We start from the raw sequence: 21,492 nt of genomic DNA, 5'->3' as shown, positions 1-21,492 counted from the left end.
TGAAAGATTTTGCATCTTTAGGAATTCGAAATACTAACATTCTTGCAGCATTATACTGTATCACCAAAGAATAAAACTAAAGTCCAATCTAAAGCTTTCAAGTTAAAATCACTTTTTTTTACCGTCGCGACCACAAAACACCGATATAGCAATGACAACAAAACTCACAAAACAAAAATCAGTTATAATCAAAAAGTATATAGTTGCCGTTAGGCACCAAACTTCCTAAATCCAACAAAAAATAAAGGACGGAAAATCAGCTACAACAGCAGAACAAACTGATTTTCTCGACCCCAATATGCAAAGCAATAAAAACAGAGAGAATTGACGAAAATAGCGACCTCTCCATGTCGTGTCGCAGAACTAAAGTGAAATGAATCAAAAAGGCGCCAAATTCGAATCTTTTTCTATAGTAGCGTGAGGCTAAAAGTCGTTGGGAATGTATTGTTTTTAGGGAAACTATAGTAGGTAAAAAAAATGTTACATGGAGACCATTTTGGGTATATTTGGTATTTCATTTATATAGTGCGGCTCTTAAATGTTCACCCCCCTCTTATCTTTTGAATGCGTTTATATAAAAATTTGAAATTTGGGACACATCATTAGCAACCTAAATACAATCTTTTGGTCCTTCATTTTGCAAAACTTCAATCTTTCTTCTTATCTTAAAAGATAAAATTAGATAGAAAAGAGGGTCATGCGATACATCGTTTGAAAGCTTCTACTGAATGCTCTATGGTCTTAGAATATTAAGTCATTACTTCTACTTATAGCAAAATGGCGGCCTTTCAAAATCTTATTTTTCGCATTTTTATTTCCATTTAAAATAATTAATTTTGAGGTAACACAGTGTAACTATTTCATTACAAAAGATTGAAAATATGCACCGTTAACTTCAAGACAGTCAATTAATCTAATGGAGAACTCTTCACGAATAGTAAACATTCCTGCTAAAGTGTTGAAAAACTCTTGTCAACTCAAATTCATAAGGCTTGTCTTCAATAATCTCAAGGATAGTGGTTTTACTGCATTTTCCTACATGTTTAAGTAAAGATCTAAGGACCAATGCCCTACGTTATCTTTATTTGGATTATCCCACGCAGGACATTTGTGACCAATATAATACATCGCCAGGACAAGAAGTGTTTACTGGGACACATTTTGAGGCTGCTTGATTCCATTCAGAAGAAAGCCATACGTCTTGTAGCTGATCCAGAGATAACTGGAAGCTTGAACCGTTTGGTGCATAGAAGGAAGGTGGCGGACTTGACTCTGTTTTATCGATACCATTACGGTTAGAGACATCATTTTCGAAGCCCATTTTTGGCCTTAAAACCGATGTCAAAAAATTACTCGTTTTGTTAGTTCTGCTCAAATCCTCTTACAACCCAATATTCTTGTGATGTACTTCATGAGAACAAGCCGCTGGTAGAGTTAGTTCGAGCTAGAAAAAAAAAATTCTTATACCCAAAAAATGAAAAATCTCAAACTTTGGAGGTAGATATCTCGGCCTCTATGACCACTATCGGGAAAATTATAACGGCCTTGTCTTAGTTTTACCATTTTGAATTCAACGAGACCATCCGCGAGTCGTAGCTCTTACATTAGCTGAGATATCGCATTTTTGTAGGCCATTTTTTGCCTCAAAAACGAGGTCGAAAAATGACATTTTCCGAATTTTCAAAGTTCTCTCATTCAGTTAGTTCTGCTCGAATCCCATTCTAACCCGGTGTTTTCGTGATGTGGGTGATAAAAGCAAGACGATGGTATAGTTAGTTTAATTTGGAAAAAAATAAATTTTCGGTGAAAAAAATCTATACGGGAGGGTATACCCGAAAAATGAAAAATCCCAAACTTTGAAGGTCGATATCTCGGCTTCTACGGCCACTATCGGAAAAATTCCAACGATTTTGTCTTAGCTTCACCTCAAAAACGACGTCGAAAAATGACTTTTTCCGAATTTTCAAAGATCTACTCGACAGGCAGCTGCGACTCGTGAATATCGAGTGTATCTGCAGACGCCTAGACCGTCGCTATATTGGGACTCCTTTTTATGGAGAAGTGCAAGTCTGTGGATTCAAAAAACCCAAAGGGTGTCTTTTACGAACATTACAACTTTTAGAAAAATATCCCCAGACACCTTTATAGCACTGTCGCTACTCATAATATCTGAGTACAATAGAGTTTGCCTTTTTGTACATCCACGCCTGGACGTAGCATCTTAAGCTAGTTGTGCCCAGTTACTACCAGCAACCTCCTTGATATCATCTAATCAGCAATTCTACGGTCTTCCTTTAATTCATTTTGTTTGTCGCTAGTAGATCACTTTGTTGGTCGATCCTATCTTGCCATATGTCCTACCCACCTTTTATTTTATCTTGACCATGTACCGGATTAGATCGGCCACCTTTATTCGTCCTCTTATTTTTTTGTCGGTTACGGAAGCATAGCGATACCCCAAGCATTGCTCGTGTCATTGCCCTTTATGTTATTTTCAATCGGTCTGCACTGCCACAGCATAAAGAAACTCTTTCTTTATGCTGTGGCACTGCCTTTTGTGATTGCCATTGTTTGAAGCCATATTATGTTGTGGCTGGTAAAATGCACTTGTCATAAACTTTGCGTTGGAATGTCTGGATTTTGTAGAATGACTTTAGTTTTTTAAAAGCAATCCAGGTTAATTTCTCTTCTCGATAATTCAATATGATTGGGTGGCGTTATCTTAATTTAGTGATGTTCATTTTTAGCATATTTTTCTTGGGATGTTATATTTAATTGTTGCATTATTTTTTTTAACTCATCTGGATCGATAAGAACAATACCAACAGCGAAGCATAAATGACTTCAATCCGTCATTTTTTATACTTTTTTATATTCAATCCATTTCCTTAAATATCTTTTCCAGTGCCAGATGGAACAGTTTGTCTGATATCGGATTGCCCTGTGAAACTCCTCTATTTAGGTTAATTTTAGAAGTTTTCATGATTTCGTAAATTTTTACATGCCTTGTTATGTTTCTATACAGGATGTCCCATAAATAAATATCCTAGCAGCAGATTCCTTTCGAAAAAAATTAAGTTAAGTAACATTTTCCTAGTTCGAAAGTCCAAGACAACCGAGATACAGGGTAATAAACTTAATGTTTTTTTTTATTTTGGCCATACATATCCAATAAAATTTGGAATATGGTTTTCTTTTTATATGGTAAATCTTAAAATTAAACTATTTTAAATTTTGTCATTGAGGGCGACACCAACAATATTTAATTTTTTTTTAATTCAATAATTTTTTTAGTCTTGGCATAATTTAATTTTTTAAATTAAAAATAAAAATGATGAATATTTGCCGATAAGTGATCAACACGATCTCCATTTGTCTCAATACATTTTAAAATTCTTCTACTGAAAGATCGCTGAATCTTCAGTAGCAGTAATTACTCTCTTGTGATTATTGTATTTTTATAAACAATTAATTTTATGTATCCCCATATGCAAAAATCCAAGGAGCTAAAGTCTGGACTTCGTGGGGGCTAAGGTCTCTGACTTCACGTCATACGCAATAACTAACAATAACTAACAGAACTAACAATAAAAATGCAATAAAACGTAATAGATTACGATTAAATCAAAATTGCTGACACCCTGACAGTGAAAATTACATTAGTAATAATTTATCTTGTCAGGCACAGCCTTCTTGTCAAATATTTCAACCTGAAGTAGGCAAATTACATTTTATTTTGAGCGCATTAAAAACTTTAAATGTAAATATCTGGAAAAGAGTTAATTGTTGCGATATTTTTGAAGTATACTGTTTTTAAGCAAAACTATTTTAGAATGCATATTTAAAATAAAAAATTTAATTTTGCCAAGTCTAAAAAAGTTACGGAATTTTAGGATTTATCATATAAAAAGAAAACCATATTAAAATTTTATTAAAAATGAAGAATAAATGCTACATTTATGGCCAAAATTCAAAAAAGTTACATTATTATCTTTGATGACTGATATATTATATTGATGTATCTTGAATCGATCCAAGCTTTTATTCATGACATTAAGGAAGCACAATCTTCAATTGAGTCGAATGCTTTATGGAAGTATAGAAATGCTTGATGTATGCGTGTCATGTATTTAGTTGTTGTTTTTCATTATGATGAGTAAAGTTTGCCAAAATAAATAATTTCCTCCGAACCTTATCATTTTTGATGTAATATGGTCTTCTCCAGGACATTTACCTTGTATTCTTCTTTTTTGTCAAGGCACATCTTATTCCGTCATAATAGCATGTAATTTTTAGTATCTTCTATTCTCCGATCTAGGTTAGTATTGTCTGTCAATAATTTGGTCATTATTGGTCTTGGTCTTATTGATTTATATAGGTTGGTGTAGAAACCTTTAATTTATTTAGACAGTTTGCTTTGGGGATTATACGATAACTTCCTTTTTTATTTTTCAGTCTATGCAGCGTGGCTTTTCCCTATGATTTCAGAAATATCATGTTTTTAATTTGCTCAATTGTTTCTTTAATGATCTTTGTTTCTTTGTTCTTACATCTTTCGGAATTGCATTTTTTACTATTTGGTTTAAGTCTCTGTATTCTTTTGTTCGCTTTTTTGTCTCATTTATCTCAACTGTCTTCTCTGTCTCATTTAGTTAGATCTTATAGGCACTTAGTTTTAAGTGTTTTCGTTTCTCTAACTTTAAGCATAATTTTTTAGTTGCAGTATGAATTGATGATTTAATTTTTTCACTTAGTGGATTTATATCCACATATTTAATTATTTCTACTGGTGGTATTTTTTTAGAATATCTTTCTGATATTCCACTTTTCTTATGCAAAAATGTACTTTCGTCATTCTATGGCCACTTTCTGCATCTACTCTAATTGTGCGTTTTCGTTGAAGGTTTTTCTTGAAGAATGTATATTTGATTCTTCTCTATGAACTCTTACCAACCTTTCTCCTTTGTCATTTCTCAAATAGATCTCATAATCTCCCACGTATTCTGTGTCGCCTGGTTGTTTCCCCAATTTTAACATTAAAGTCATCGGTGATAATTGTAAAGCTAACTGTCTCCATCACGTAGATGTTGATTATTTGCATGTCATATTGAATTTTGATCTGATATATGGGCACAGAAGCTGATGATTTTTTATTTAATACTTTTGTTAATCAGTAATCTGACTCCACTGAGATGATTATCAGAATTCTTTTGGTATAGTATATTACCGGATCTTAAAGCTATTTTATTTTCTTTTACTAGACGTGTCTCGAATAATCCAATAATTCATATTCCAGTTCTTCCAAGTGCTTTTGTGGTCTTATAGTGCGCATATTCTAAGTTGCAATGAACAACTTATAAAATTGGTTTCCGTATTTGTATCGAATGTCGAAGAGAAGCAACCCACAGAAATATTCTTATTCCTAGTTAGGTCAAAATTGATGAAAAATATTCAGCTAAAATCCAATTGCCAAGTTTCCAAATCAAATTTTCATTACTCTGAATTTCCAACAAAACAAAATAAAAAAGACAAACTTCATCCGTCTAAGCCAATTTACCCTGTCTCATCCCGTAAACACACGCGTGGCATTTATATTGTATATTTACATACGTTTGCGAACTAACAGCCATTACCATAATAAATTGTGTCGAGTTTCGTAAATAAAGGAAACTAAATATTTCCCTAATAAAGCTGGGTATATTCGTCCAGGCCCAAAGTTACTAAAGGGAGCTTTAATGTTCGCAGTATATAACCGAAAGCTTTACGATATCGGGCCTAACAGAGCAAACAATGATCCCAATTAAAGCTATATGTTCGTTAGGGGCTTGACTTAGATAGAATGTATTGTAGATTATGGGATCGGTTAGATGATAGGTTATATAGGTCTCCAAAGATAATTAATTACTGCTTAGTTTGCATAATTATTCAGTCCCTCTAACGATCTTAATATACTAATAATTAAATTCTTAATAATGATTAAGTCATTCATTTAAAGTAGACTTTAGGTCTACATTTCTAGTACAGAATATCCTTTTATGGTCATTGTTTTAATAATTCTTATTATGACACTTTAGGTTTCTCTTGGAATATTGAGCATTTGCATTTAAGATTTTTTCCAGGCATTGTTATTTCATATATTTTTTATTCTTCTTTGTGACACTAAAAGGCATTTTCAATAAATTTTTTTATATTTAGAGTCTTTATGGGGAATGAAATCATAATTGATTTCTTTCAGATACTTAAGTTATTTTTTATTTAATTTCAGGCATTTCCTTTTAATTTTTTTTTCTGGAATTTGAAGTGATACTTCAAGAGAAAAAACATGATCTCTTTCTTGCAGGCATTTTAATTAATTTTTCATAGTATTGAGGCTGTGTTTCTTTCTGGATTGTAGGAAAACAGTCCAAATAAATGTTATAGTGGATGAACTCGTGATTTATACTTTCTAGAGCTTTGATGTACATTTTTATATAAAAATTAATAAATTTTGTTTTTTTTTTGAGTTTTTTTAAATGCAACTAAATTGCTTTAACTCTCTCCTGGGTTAAAAGGTTCCAGTTATTTGCAGTCATTTTTAATTCTTTATCATTTCTTCATTTTCTTCTTTAATTTATTCAGGCAATTATTCCATTTCATTCATATAATTCCTCAAGCTATTAAGGAATCTTAAATTTCTTTTGGAAATTTATATAAATGTCTTCCTCGAGCTTTTCCTATATTTATTTATTTTATTTTATTTATTTATTTATTTCCAACAGGTTACAAATACCCAGTTACAGGAAACTCAATTAAATATATAAATGTACAAGTACAAATGCATGAACTGTATTAGATCCATGCAACTAAACTATACAAGAATTGCTATATAAAAGAAAAAAAAGTAGTGAATTTAAAAATAATAATAAATCAACACTAATTTAGGATAAGAATCAAGAATTAACCAAAATCAAAAGAGCAGGAAAAAAAAATGAGTAAATAAATGTATTCAAACTAAGAAACATAGTCTAGCCTCCCCCATTGACCATAAGCAGGTGACTTAAAATAAGTGCCAGATTGTCATGGTGAATATCACAAGATTCAGCAATAGTGTTAAAGTTTTGACACATAAAGTAAATAGGAATCTGGTACAGAATCTTGGACCTGGCTGTGTCCAAGTTAAAAGCTGGACACTGTCTGGATCCTAGGCGTGGTATATGAATAAGAAAATCTCATCCATTTTTCACAAAGAGACCGACGTATACAACAGACGAAAAACAATGAAAAACACAAAGTCACGGTCTCACAACATTTACTTAAAGCTACACGTGTTTCGCTCTATTCAGAGCATCATCAGGCCTAAAACAATAATAATTAGTATTGAAAGAAATAATAGTAATTGAAAAAAAAAGGACATTAAAAAGACTAAAACCTTAAAAAGCCACTAACGTTGGCAAAACAGTAAATAAGCATACATTTATATAGTCATCCTAACCTTAAATGTATGTTTATTTTTTTTTTCTTTCAATATTAAATATTATTGTTTTAGGCCTGATGATGCTCTGAATAGAGCGAAACACGTGTAGCTTTAAGTAAATGTTGTGAGACCGTGACTTTGTGTTTTTCATTGTTTTTCGTCTGTGGTATATGAAAGCAAATCCTTTGCAAAAGTGATGGGCAGTCATTTTTATGGTTGAGAAAATTAAACAACAATTTCACCGAATTAATTTCTTTTCTCTTCGCAAGTGACCGCTCAGTATATCTAGAGAGCAGCAAGTTATGGTCAAAACCCCTTGGAGGATAGACTCCATCATCCTTAAATGCCAAACATTTAAGGAATCGCCGTTGAACTGATTCCAATAGGTGAATGTGCTGGTTGTAAATGGGAGACCAAATGAGGGAGCTGTAGTCCAGCCTGGATCTAACAAGTGCATAGTACAGAGATTTGGCAATGGCAAATTTCGAAAAAAGTTTGTAATTTCTAATAATAAAGCCTAGTATTCAAATAGCTCTAGATACAGTATCTTCGATGTGAGGGATAAAAGAAAATTTTTGGTCAAAGGTGACTCCAAGATCCTTAAAACAGGTAGACCTTGCCAGAGACTCTCCATTGACTAAGTAATTAAAGACAACTGGCCTTTTGATTCGAAAGTAGCTAGCCACATTACACTTGGAAACGTTAAGGTTAACCATGTTTAAAGTGCACCAATGGTGTACAGTATTGATGTTCTCTTGCAGTTGACCACAATCAGCTATAGAGTCCACCGTATGGAAAAGCTTTAGGTCATCAGCATATGCTAACCGAGAGCAACTGAGGATGGAGATCTAGTCATTAGCGAAAATGTTAAAGAGAAAGGAGCCCCTATATATTCAAGACATTTGGCATCCTTTTTCTAATTTTTTATTTAATTCTAGCCGTTTCAAGTTTTTGAAGTCTATGATATTGCAACAATATTGGCAACGTCGAGAATATCAGGTCATCCTCCGTCATTCCGAAATGACACAAGTGGCCCACCAGACGACATCTCTAGAAGGTCCGGAATCATGGTCAGTCGAGTATATAAGGATCCCGCGTCGCCACTGGGAGTCAGTTGTCAGATCAGTGCAGTACAGTTCTGAATATTGGCGCGAGATTTCAAATAGACATAAATAGTTGTAAATAAATAGGAAGAAAATAAATATTTCTAGTACTCGTAAGTGATCATGTTTAGTAGTATAGGTGTATAAAATATATTAGTCGAGTATTTTTGTGCAATTAAGTATTTAATTCACACGAATAATTGACGAACGATAAAAACGCTACAGTATTTTGCAGGCATTTAAAGCCATTCTTTAAAGCAAATGAAACATTTCTTCTCTTATTTCCATTTTGTGTATAGATTTTGTGTTACTTTTAACATTACAAGTTTTCCAGGGCATTTTACGCGCATTTTTAATATTTGTATTTTCTTTTAGACATTTAAAACTATTTTACCTTTTAATTCTGATATTAAAATGCGGTTTCTTACGATTATTTAAATTAATTTCTTAGGTCTTCCTGACTATCAACATTTTCGAAGTAATTGGTAATTTCTTATAATGTGTTCAAGTATTTTCATTATTTTGACTATACCATCATTTCTTTATATCTTTGGGGCATTCGTAGGTATTCTAATTTTCTTTTGGATTCTCCGGGCAATTCTTACTTGTCGTAATTTTTTATATCTCCTAGAAATTTTTTATTTTTCAGACTTTCCATTATAACATAATTGAATATACTTCATTTCTTTGATATTGGCCTGTCCTATGTTCTACTGTAAAGTTATACTCTCGCAGTCGTTGAAGCTACCTTGATAATTGTCCTTCAAGGTTTTTGAACTGTAACAGCTATTTCAAAGGAGCAAAGTCAGTTCTAGGGATGAATCATTGACCGTACAAATATTTATGGAAATTTTCAATAGCTTTTACTGCTGCCAATAGCTCTCGTACAATAGTGTCCTTTTAACTTTGATAGCGTTATACTGAAATAAGCTATCACTTGCTCGCCATCTTCATAATCTTGTGAAACAGCGCTCCAATTCCAACATTAGGAATCAGATACCTTAAAATTGAAGATGTGCATATTGTTCTATTTGGCCCTTGAAACGCTTGGTCACATTCTGGACCAACTAAACACCCTATTGTCCTCTGTGAGCTTATGTAAAGGTTTTGCAAGATTGGCGAACTTTCTCACAAACCTTCTATAATTGTACAAAGTCCCAGAAAGCTCTTTAACTGATATTTGTCAGTGGGTCGTAGCTTTTCAATTGCCTCTACTTTATCTAGATCAGTCTTGATACTTTTCTGATATTACATGGCCGAGGTATCGAACTTTCAATCGGTACACGAACGAGGTATCCCAGTATGATGAAGCCATCCAAATAAATCAAGCATGATTCCCAAGTCATTCCACGTAACACTGTTTCCATAAGTCTTTCAAAGGTGGCTGGAGCATTTCAGAGTCCAAAAGATATGAATCTAAGCTGCTAAAGTGCTGTTCAAGTAAAGAATGCTTCTGGATGCAGTTTTATCTGCCAGTATCTATTCTTCCGATCGAGAGTTAAAAATTATTGTGAACCTGAGAGCGTATACAGGGTGTCGTCAACTCTTGGTATGTAACTATCTTTCTTGGTAGTGTCATTCAGTTGCCGAGGATCTACACAAGGTCTAGTAGGTCCGTCCCTTTTCTTTACTAGTACAACTGGAGATGTCCAAGGGCTCTGGTATGGTTCCATCACTACTTGTGTTTTAATTTCTTGAAGCCTTTCAAGGAAACCAAAAAAAAACCTATTAAAGAAAGGAGCAAAATAAAATCCTAGGAGCAAAGTGTAGTTGCATGATTTATGTAATCTATGAAATTCTATTCTAAGTTTTTGAGGTGTTCTAGTGTCATGAATCATGATGGTGGACATCTGACACAAGTCCATAAAAATAAATATTTTTTGTGTTTTTATATACAGGGTGTGTGGAAGGTGAATAGCCAAACGGAAATGGTGAATAGGTAAGGTTACTGGCTATTTAAAACGCATAGTATTTTTTTGTTTTTCCTCAAATTTAAGGAGTAATATATTTTTTCTCTTTTTTATTAGATTTTCCCCGTTTTTTTACTTTAACCTTCAACTTTTTTTTTAATTTTTGGCCAAAATGGCGCACAATTAATTTTATTTTAAAGACTAATGTCGCCTCATTCAGATTTAGGTAATAACTGAGAAAAATATTTAAAGAGAAACTAATAGTGGAGTAACAAACTTAAAAAATTTACGTCAACTTTACAATGGAAAAAATAATAATAAAAAAAGTTGTGGGGTTTTGAATTGTATTAAAAAACTTCTGTAGATTATAGTCTTTCTAACGATATGCCACATGTAAACAAATAAGTTTGTCTTCAAGGACGCGTGAACCAATTTCTTGAAAGCAACCTAATTGAGCAGGTATAAACTTATGCCTCTTTCTAACACAGCTAAACCTGTTACGCTATAATCTCCTTTATCATTCGGCGACACTCCCTTTGTGCCCCGCTACCTTAAACTGTTACCTGTCACTAACCATATACAAGTATTATTTATTCGAGACTTTTCTTTCTCCGCTACTTCACGTATTTTTAACTCCGCTATACGCATATTGTTTTTGTTGTTAATTTTCGTTAACTTTGTTTTATTGTTACTGTTGCCTACTAAGGCTGGTGCCTTTACAAACGAGGAGTACGCCGATATCCTAATGGCATATGGTAGAGCTGATGAAAATGGACAAGAAGCAAAAAGAATTTACCAAGAGGGTTTTCCCAATAGACGCCAACCTAATCTTCATACTTTTGAAACGACCTTTAGACGTGTAAGAGAAACTCATAGTCTAAATCGCCGTGAACCTGGACTTCGCAGACAACCTAATGTTGCTGGAAGCTTGTGACAAAGATCCCACAACGAGCATCAGGACTGTGGCTGCCAATCTAAACCTAAGTGTATGGAAGGTCTGGTCTGTTCTTCATGCCAACCGAAAGCATCCCTTTCATTACACTCCCGTGCAAGATCTTGAAGAAAACGACTACCAAAGACGCATTCAGTTTTGCCACCTCCTGCTACATATGGACGTTGATAACCGCGATTTCTTGAAAAACATACTGTGGGCAGATGAATCCAAGTTTTCAAGGAAGGGAATTACCAACTTTCATAATTTGCATTATTGGGCCCCAAAAAAAGAAAACCCAAAAATGAAGAAATGAAGACATGTCCCTTCAAAGGAAATTCTCAGTAAACGTTTGGGCCTAACGTTTTGGCATGGCCTGCAAGATCACCGGAGTTGATTTTTACGTCTGGGGCCGTGCAAAAGAACTTGTGTATTTCGAACCTATAAATACAAGGGAAAAATTGATAGAAAAAATTGATGACGTTTTTGTAATAATGAGACGGGAACTAACATTACAGTATACCACAAGAAAAATAAGAAAGCAATGTTACGCGTGTATTAGAAATAATGGCCATCAATTTGAGCAAGAGTTATAAGTAAACGATTTGAAGAAAAAAATATGTTTTTTTTAATCAACCTGTAAAGGAAAGGGTCACGGAAACGAAAGGGCACAATAGGTTTAGCTGTTTTAGAATGGTGAAAGAGATAGCGCAACAGGTTTAGCTGTGTTAGAAAGAGGCATAAGTTTATACTTGCTCAATTAGGTTGCTTTCAAGAAATTGGTTCACGCGTCCTTGAAGACAATTGTTTTTCGTAAGTTTCCTAATTATTTTTGTTACATGTGGCATATCGTTAGAAAGACTATTAACTAGAGAAGTTTTTTAATACAATTCAAAACCCCACAACTTTTTTTTTATTATTATTTTTTCTATTGTAAAGTTGACGTAACACTTTTTTTCATTGATTTGAGGAAGTTTGTTACTCCACTATTAGTTTCTCTTTAAATATTTTTCTCAGTTATTACCTACATCTGAATGAGACAATATTAGTCTTTAAAATAAAATTAATTGTGCGCCATTTTGGCCAAAAATTTTAAAAAAATTGAAGGTTCAAGTAAAAAAACGGGGAAAATCTAAAAAAAAGGAAAAAATATATTACTCCTTAAATTTAAGGAAAAACAAAAAAATACTATGCGTTTTAAATAGCCAGTAACCTCACTTATTCACTATTTCCGTTTGGCTACTCACCTTCCAAACACAATGTATATCAGGCATACATAAATAAACCAAGATGGCAAAGTTAGAATTTAAAGGCTTTGACAGAAAAGCTGTACATTATCTCGGTATACAAACTGAGCCTAGACTCGAACTCCTCTCTTCTGCAGTTCAAAAATTCTGGTAGTATATATTGAACGTCCGTTATATGTACTAAAGGAATGGACTTCCATGGTACAATCCATGGTATCTGCAGACAATCCCGCAGACATCCAAATTAGCGGTTCGGACCAGATTTTTCAACACAAAACTGGCAGAGCTTATCCTTTTTGATATTGCATCAACATGTCTTTTAAAGATCATTTTAGAATCAAAAGTGATACCCAGAAACTTTACTCCACTGTCGACTTTCTCTACGTGATGAGATCTAAGTGAAAACATGATGTTTTGCTACGATTAAGATCAAGTTTGTTAGCTGCAACCCAGTCACTCATACTCTTAATGGATGCATTTCGACATTGAACGAGACTGGTGAGATCTCGCCCTAAAAACAAGTAACCTGCTTCCTCTCATAGAAATAACTCTTATTCAATTAGCAGCTATTGATAAAGAGGCCATAGAACTTACGTTTTTGAAGCAGGATCTCGTGAGAGATACAGTCGAAGGCCTTGGTGAGGTCACAAAAGGTTGCACTCATGTATTCAACCTTCTCAAAGCTCTCGAATATGCCCTCACATACCCTGTTTAAGGCCATTGTGGCAGATCTGCCTCGCCTAAAACCAAACTATTCGTTCAACAACTAACCACTTTACTGAACATAGGTTTTTCCAGGTGTTTTACTAGAATTGACACAAATATTTTTGAAAATATAGGCGAGATTGGTCTATAATTGTTTGGTAGGTTTGCGGTATCACTCTTAAGGATAGGTACAGTTCTGCGTAGTTTAAAATGGCTTCTTTGATTAATCTATTGTTAATACTTTGAAAGGAAGAACAGCCTGAGGAAGAGCAGCCACTAGTTGTTCAACGATCTCCGTATAAAAAGAGTTCAGGGTCTCAGAATTAACATTAACAGAAACAACAAGAGCCTTGGACCAACTATTGAAGAAACTTCACCTTGTTTGGCTATCGGAACCTTTGACGTGCTTGTTTTATTTGATCTGATTTTCCTCAAAAAGAGGTCGCAATTTAGTACGTTAAATGGGCAGAGGATTTTTCCAAGAAGCTCTCCTAAACATACAGGGTGTCAATTTGAAAACTTTAAATGCACATATCTCTGAGACTAAAAAAGTTTGAAAAGCGTAATTTTAACTTTTTGTCATATCTTAAAATAAAGGTCTTTTGGAGTAGTATTAACCTACATAAGAATTTTTCCTAAGTATTATACAGGGTCGAAGAAAGATATAAGTTAAATAAAATATACCCTGTTATTATCAAACTTTATTTTATTCATTGCTTTCCATTTTGGGCTAAAAAACAAATGTATAATCTATTTTCAAACTCTTGGAATAGATGCACGTTCTCTAAAAATTCATTGCCGAAGATGATCGAGTGAAGCTGGTTACATTCTATACACAACAGTTTTGTAAGTGACCCCAGAGAAAAAATTCGAGAGGTGTTAGATCGGGTGATCTCGCCGGCCATTCCGTTGGACCTCTTCTCTTGATTCACTGATCTGAAAACGCATTATGTAAAAATGGCCTCACGTTCGTAGGCTCACGTATGGCCTCACGTAGGTACACGTTCTCTAAAAGTCCGTTGACGAAGATGATCGAGTAGAGCTGGCTACGTTTTAAACATAACAGTTTTTTAAGTGACCCTAGAGAAAAAAGTCGAGAGGCGTTAGATCGGGTGATCTCGCCGGCCATTCCATTGGACCTCTTCTCCCAATTCACTGATCTGAAAACGCATCATGTAAAACTGGCCTCACGTTCATAGGCTCACGTATGGCCTCACGTAGGTGCACGTTCTCTAAAAATCCATTGACGAAGATTATCGAGTGAAGCTGGTTATGTTTTAAACACAACAGTAGTAATTTTGGTGCAGTATTAACCTGCATAAGAATTTTTCCCAAATTTTATACAGGGTCAAAGAGAGATATAAGTTAAATAAAATAAACAATATTTTTAACAAGTGTTATTTTATTTAATGCATTCCATTTTGGGCTGAAAAACAAAAGTTTAATCAATTTTCAAGCTCTTGAAATAGATACACGTTCTTTAAAAATCCGTTGCCGAAGATGATCTAGTGAAGCTGGCTACGTTTTATATACAACAGTTTTGTAAGAGACCCCAGAGAAAAAAGTCGAGAGGTGTTAGATCGGGTGATCTCGCCGGCCATTCCATTGGACCTCTTCTCCCAATTCACTGATCTGAAAACGCATCATGTAAAAATGGCCTCACGTTCATAGGCTCACGTATGACCTCACGTAGTTCTCTTCAAATTCTTATGCAGTATTAACCTGCATAAGAATTTTTCCCAAGTTTTATACAGGGTCAAAGAGAGATATAAGTTAAATAAAATAAACAATATTTTTAACAAGTATTATTTTATTTAATGCATTCCATTTTGGGCTGAAAAACAAAAGTTTAATCAATTTTCAAGCTCTTGAAATAGATACACGTTCTTTAAAAATCCGTTGCCGAAGATGATCTAGTGAAGCTGGCTACGTTTTATATACAACAGTTTTGTAAGAGACCCCAGACAAAAAAGTCGAGAGGTGTTAGATCGGGTGATCTCGCCAGCCATTCCATTTGACCCCTTCTCCCAGTTCACTGATCTGGAAACGCATCATGTAAAAATTGCCTCACAGGAAGAACATAGTGAGGTGGCGCTCCATCTTGTTGAAAGTATAATAGATCTTCGTTTACGTTCTTACCCTCATGAATATCCAACTGATTTTTTATTTCTTTAACAATTTAAGGTTGAGTGATGGTTTCCAACACTTCCAAGTAAGTTTTGCAAGGCCCTACAATATTATTACCAAATATTGGGCATCATGGGCATTATCTCTAAGGTGCACACTAATAAGTTGAAATTAAGCTGATCCTCAGATGGTACCATACTTAGTATTTCTGTAGCTTATCCTCTTAAGTATAGCTTAAGATTGATTGCCTTTTCTTCGTTTTCTCAGCGATTTTCCTTTGCAGCGGCATCGAACTGATTCAAGTAGATACATATTGCTTATTTGCCGTAACTATCATAATTTGTACATTCCAAGATAAGAATAAACAGGAGTACTTGGACCAGTTTACTTTTATTTCTAGGTCTTGTATTTTTGTATGTACTTCTCCGAATTCTTCTTTAATTGTTACTTTGAAGCAGGTCATTAACACTCTTTGCTTCGTCTCTAGATCTTTTACAAGTTATGAATCACTGTTTTCTTGTTGTCAATCCTATTCTTCTTGTTCTTCTCTATTTTTTTTATTAAGTTTTGTTTGTTTTTAAAATCTACTTTTCAGTTTAGCAAGTCTTCTTTCATGGTCTTTATCAAGTTTTCTTGCTTTTTATCTCGCTCTTCATTTTCTTTCTTCAGGTCGTCTTTCATATTATTGATCAGGTCTTTTTTTCTTGTTCTTCTCTTTATTTTTTGTCTCGTTTTTCTTCTTTACGATATCCTTCCTTGTGTTCTACTCTCTGCTCATCAATTTTTAATAGCAGCTCTATTAGTTTCTTGGTCTCCATCTTGGTCTTACATAATAATATCTTTCAGATATTTTAAATTTATTTTCCATACTATCAACAAAATGTTTATCAATTTCCCAGTTAGGTTTTTAAAGTTCTTATGCAGATTATCCCGTATATACATTGACTTTAACTTTCTGAGCAGAAGCTTTAGTCCAAAGAGGATAATTGAGTAGTAATTGAAAAAGAGTTTTTAAGTAACTACATACCTACTTTTATCAACTAATACTACAATCATGATTATTGAGTTTGCTAAGACTAAATTTCCATTTTATGGTCCCAAGAAGCTATAAAGTCATTCCCGCTTCCAAATAAGACAAATTTCAAATTAATGCCATGCAGTTGTTGAGGTTATTCTTGTAACTTTCTTACTGCCCTTAAAACATATACAATTTTTGTCTTCACAGAACTTCACCTCTGCAACTTTTCTATTTCACGGATAATCCAATTTCTGAGAGCTCAGTTTTTATTATAATTTTCTTCTTTAGGTTTTTGACATCCTATGGTCAGACCCACAAGAAACCAAAGGCTGCATACCGAACAACTTGAGAGGTGCAGGCACGTACTTTGGTCCAGACGTCACCAAGAAGTTCTTAGAAGAAAATCGACTCTCCTACATAGTGAGATCCCACGAATGCAAACACGAGGGATACGAGATGTGCCATGACAACCTGGTAATTGCTTTCCAACTTTATTATCCGCAAAAAATCACTGATTTTCTTGCAGATTATCACGATCTTCTCTGCCTCTAACTACTACGAAATCGGCTCAAACAATGGAGCTTACGTAAAATTAATGGGGCCAAACTTAGAGCCGCACTTTGTCCAATATATGGCCAACGCAGGACGAAGAAAGCTGAATTTCTATCAGAGAATGGGTTTGGTCGAAACTGGGGCTACTAAGGAGCTACAGGCTCAAATATTGAACGTAAGAGATGTGATCGAAGAAGAGTTTTCCAAGTTAGATCCAGATAATACTGGTTAGTGAAGTATTCAAGCTCAAACTTAAATTAATCTTAAGTTATTTTTTCAGGATTAATAACTGTCACTCAATGGTGTATCACCTTGGAAAAATGTACTGGTTTGCAAATACCATGGAGGCTGCTGAAAGAGAAACTGGTTTCAATAGATCCTGAAAGCAAAATGGTGCAGTATCAAACCACGTTTGATAATATTAAAAGTAGTAAGCTTAATGTGAGTATTCTGTATAATTTTTTTTATGAATAAATTGATGCTTATGTGGATTTTAGAGTGTTCAAGGGGCCAGCACTGTCGTGGAGACTTTATATCGGAACAAGAGTAGTTTGGAGGCGATATTTCGCATTATTGATAAGGATAATTCTGGTAAATATGCACTTTTTTGAAAAGTATTCGCTGCATTCTTATACTACTATCTGGATCTTCTGGATAATGTGCTTTCTTTACTAATTTTTAAAGGCTACATAAGCTTAGACGAACTAGCAGAGGCATGCAACCTAATAAAGGAGCACATGCCTTGCAACATGACTGAGGATCAACTGCAAGAGATCTGCAGGATGATGGATATTAACAAGGATGGGCTTGTGGACCTTAACGAATTCCTGGAAACATTTAGAATGGTCGATCCGGAAAGCAGACGGAAGAATATGCCCAATAGTCCCGATAATAGTAACCTTTTAGGTAGCGAGAACCGAAGCCCCAGGTTAAATAAGACAGGTACGAAAGTTAATTTTTCTTATTTATATTATTTTGATTGTTATCTGTGTTTGTTTTTATAATATTTCTTTTTAATTTATTAACGTTTTTTGTTATAATTAATTCTTAATTAAATGTTTTTTGTCTTGGATCAGTGTCTTTTTTAATTATTTTTTTTTTAATTTTTCATTTCCTGTTCGTTAGGTGAAAATTAAAACAATCGATACACGAAAGTAGTTAATTAATTTGTATACAGCTTTTTACCGTATTGATTTACTACTATTTATGTCTGATTTAAATATCGTGCCAATATTCCGCAATTCACTGCACTGAACTGTCAACCGATTCCCAGCGGCGACGCGGTTCCTTATATATCCGACTGACCATGATTCCGGAAGATTCAGTGACCTTTCACGCTTTTTCAGAGACGTCGTGCAGTGAGCCACTTGTATCTTTCCGGAATAATGGAGAATCAGCTGGTTTTCTCAACGTTTCCAATATTATTACACTGTGTCTATATTACACTGCCCTAAGCTCATTTCTTCCCGAAATAACTTAAAAGATAGTGAATGACGATATCCGCAGAAGGTACCCTCTTGCAACTGGACCTCTTGTAGAAATAAAAAGCAATGCTTTTCTTCAGGCAGCGACGTTAAGGAGTGCAACAGCACATCAGAATTTGTACGCCTGAAGACCACTTTTAGCATGCTGCGAATCATCCTCTAGTCTAGGTTATCAAAGCCTGCGTGCATTGGGAAATATTAGACTTCTCTGATTCTCGGCAAGCAACTTCTCCTTTACAGAACACAAAGTATTCCAAACGTCCTTATAGGTTGACTTCTGGTGTGACACCGCTTTAGAAATTAGGTAGAAAATCCTTCCACCAGTCTCTTTATCGATTATCTTGAGTGCTTGCCCGACTCTGCGGTTAGACCAACGTAGCTCTTAAATTGTTTCCGTCCTTAACTCCATAATGTGCTAGTGCATACTTAATTGAAGCAGTAAAGAGATTTTGCTGTACTTCACAGTTCATGCCGTACTGACTCTTTCAGTAAATAGAATGATGGGCTATGAATTTATCGAATGCCAAATCCGACTCTGGTTATACGAAGAACTCTTTCCCTTTCTCTTTGAACTATTTGTGGCTAGAGACTTCTTTGGCCAGATACCGATTAATGATCCTATTCATTCATTCCACTATGCCATCTCACTGCGGGTGTAATGCAGTATGTGTAGGCTTATTGGTTTGCCTCAACACATTTGCTAAAATAGTCCATCAAGACCACGATTCCCTGTTTTGCATTAGGGAAATGTTCCGGCACCGTCAATAGCAATGGTTTTAAGGGGACTTCCCACGTTGTATTAACGCACAAAAACTTTCTGATTTCTCTATGGTCCATTACTTGCCGCACATACAACGCATTTCTTCCACTAAATTCCTACGTCTGCCTTGCTATTGGCCCAGAAAAATCTGTTCTTTACTATTCCCACGGTCTTTGTTACTCCAAAATGTCCTCTTAGGCATGGAATTTTTCTAGAAAATCTGAAATTCGACATTTAGGCATAACGATTTGCCTTCTTTCATCTTTGCATGGTGGTCAACTATTTTTCGCCGTAAAAGCCCATCTAAGCAAGCAAGTATATAAATTCTAGAAGACTGAGAATACTAGGATATACAGTAAAATAAAATAAATTTTCTAAATTGAAGCGTAAATGGAGCCCTCAAACAAGATGAACTATTAAATATTAGTTTCTATAAGAGAAAATAATACACTAAAGAAAATTTAAAAATATTGTAAACGCCGAAAAACCAGCTGATTCTCCGTCATTCTCGAATAACAAGTGACACACCGCCCTACGTCTAGAAGGTTGGCGAGAATCGTCCAGCGTTCAGCCGAGTATATAAGAAGCCGCATCGCCGAGAGCTCTCAATTCAATAAAGTAAAGTTTGAATTATTGGCGTGAGATTTAAATAGTTGTAAATGACTACAGTAAAAATAAATATTTTTAGTAGTCGTGGACTGAAAAGGCCAAACCTGGTGAATTGCCGTGAAAGTTGCTGGAGCTAAAGAAAAGGGACTGCGATATGAAGGGAAATAAAGCGGACTTGCGAGAGCTGCTTCGTAAATCATTCTCAATTACTAAAGGCGATGACAAACTAACTTTTGCTGGAACAAGCAATAGCGGTCAAATCTTTCAACGTTTCGAAGTTAAATTGCTAGAAAATTCTGCAAAGATAGGACATAGTTTAAGGTATGCTTGTCAGAGCCTTTTTTAGGTAATCGGAGATTTCTTGGCCATCTTATAACCATTGGAATTTTCGTTCTTCTTCTGTCAGTCAGGTCAATAGTTTTGCGATAATGGCGAATCCCAGTGGCTAATCCCAGCAAACTGCGTAGTTCACGCTTGTATTTAGGAATTTGCCAATCTTTCCGACTGCTATCCCTTGACCAACAGCCTCGTCATGCATTGCAGGTTCAAAATTGACTATTTGACTGTCTTGCCATCAACGTAACCCTCTAGAACGTTATGGCTTCGCTCTGGTATCAAAGTTTTCATTGAAAGTACTACTCGAATACTGTAATTTCTCTCACGATGTAAAACAACTACCTGATCGTCTATCCTTAGGACTCCTTGCGTAAGGTTCTATTTGAAGCCGTTGGTGCCGATTATGTTTATTCTGATTATCACTCCATCCTCAATCTCAGCCACTATCACAGATATCCCGTCGCTGTTGGTAGATGCCATTTTGATTACTGAATCTTAGCTGCATCCACACACGCCTTGAAGAAAATACTGTTGCTATGGTGGTAAGACCTGAGCGGTATTTACATTTACTGGAGCTTGCTAAATATAGGTCGACGATCGTCCTTTCGTATGAACCTGCTTTAGTTTTTACGATTAACGCCTTCTCGAAAGTGTCTTCATGTATAACCATGAGCTTTGCCATATTTCCATCACTCAAACTTGCGGTCCTGGTAAGTTGCATTCTCCATTAATCTCCCTAATGATTGGCTTAATCGATTCCTCGAAGTCGTCCTTTCCTGAAATCATTTGACGGACATGAGCCTGGTCCCTGTTCGTGTTCTTGGCAACCTTCAATTCAAGGGTCCGTGTTAGTGCATCTAATAACTTAGATGAATATGCTAGTAGTAAGCACATGTCTTATTTTACCATCGCCAAGTCCATCCAGGATTGCTTAAATTGCTAAACGCTCGAGGATCCTTTCTTGGACATCTACATATGCCAGCCGAACTAAACCTGCTATATCGGCCTCAAATTCTTGCAAGGACTGACCTGACTTTTGGCACTGATTTCTTAACTGCTGTGGTAGACATGTTCCAGGTGTGACGCATCTCCAAAATGCCTCATTGGGCGATCGTACACTTCTTGTTCTTCTGGGGACATTCTTTGCAGGATGTCAGCAGCACCTCCTCTCACTTCTCTCTGGATGACCAACCATATGCTTTTGCAGCCACCTCACACTGACCCTGAGAGATATTCCAAGATGTAGTACCATCAAAT

The 21,492-nt window shown here is 35.1% G+C and overlaps 1 protein-coding gene across 1 annotated transcript in view; it reads left to right on the top strand.

The window, feature by feature from the left end:
• The window catches only part of LOC126738469 (serine/threonine-protein phosphatase rdgC), a 209,332-nt gene that overhangs the window by 185,268 nt on the left and 2,572 nt on the right, over positions 1-21,492 (top strand). Inside the window, exons 11-15 of the mRNA XM_050443832.1 lie at positions 16,783-16,968; positions 17,021-17,273; positions 17,327-17,487; positions 17,544-17,637; positions 17,731-17,988. Of these exons, the coding sequence (XP_050299789.1) occupies positions 16,783-16,968; positions 17,021-17,273; positions 17,327-17,487; positions 17,544-17,637; positions 17,731-17,988 (952 nt within the window). The remainder of the gene's footprint in view (positions 1-16,782; positions 16,969-17,020; positions 17,274-17,326; positions 17,488-17,543; positions 17,638-17,730; positions 17,989-21,492) is intronic.

The sequence above is a fragment of the Anthonomus grandis genome, chromosome 7 (assembly GCF_022605725.1).
Source record: "Anthonomus grandis grandis chromosome 7, icAntGran1.3, whole genome shotgun sequence".
Taxonomy (NCBI): Eukaryota; Metazoa; Arthropoda; class Insecta; order Coleoptera; family Curculionidae; genus Anthonomus; species Anthonomus grandis.
Note: the sequence above shows the minus strand (reverse complement) of the source record. Positions and strands in the feature narration are given on the sequence as shown.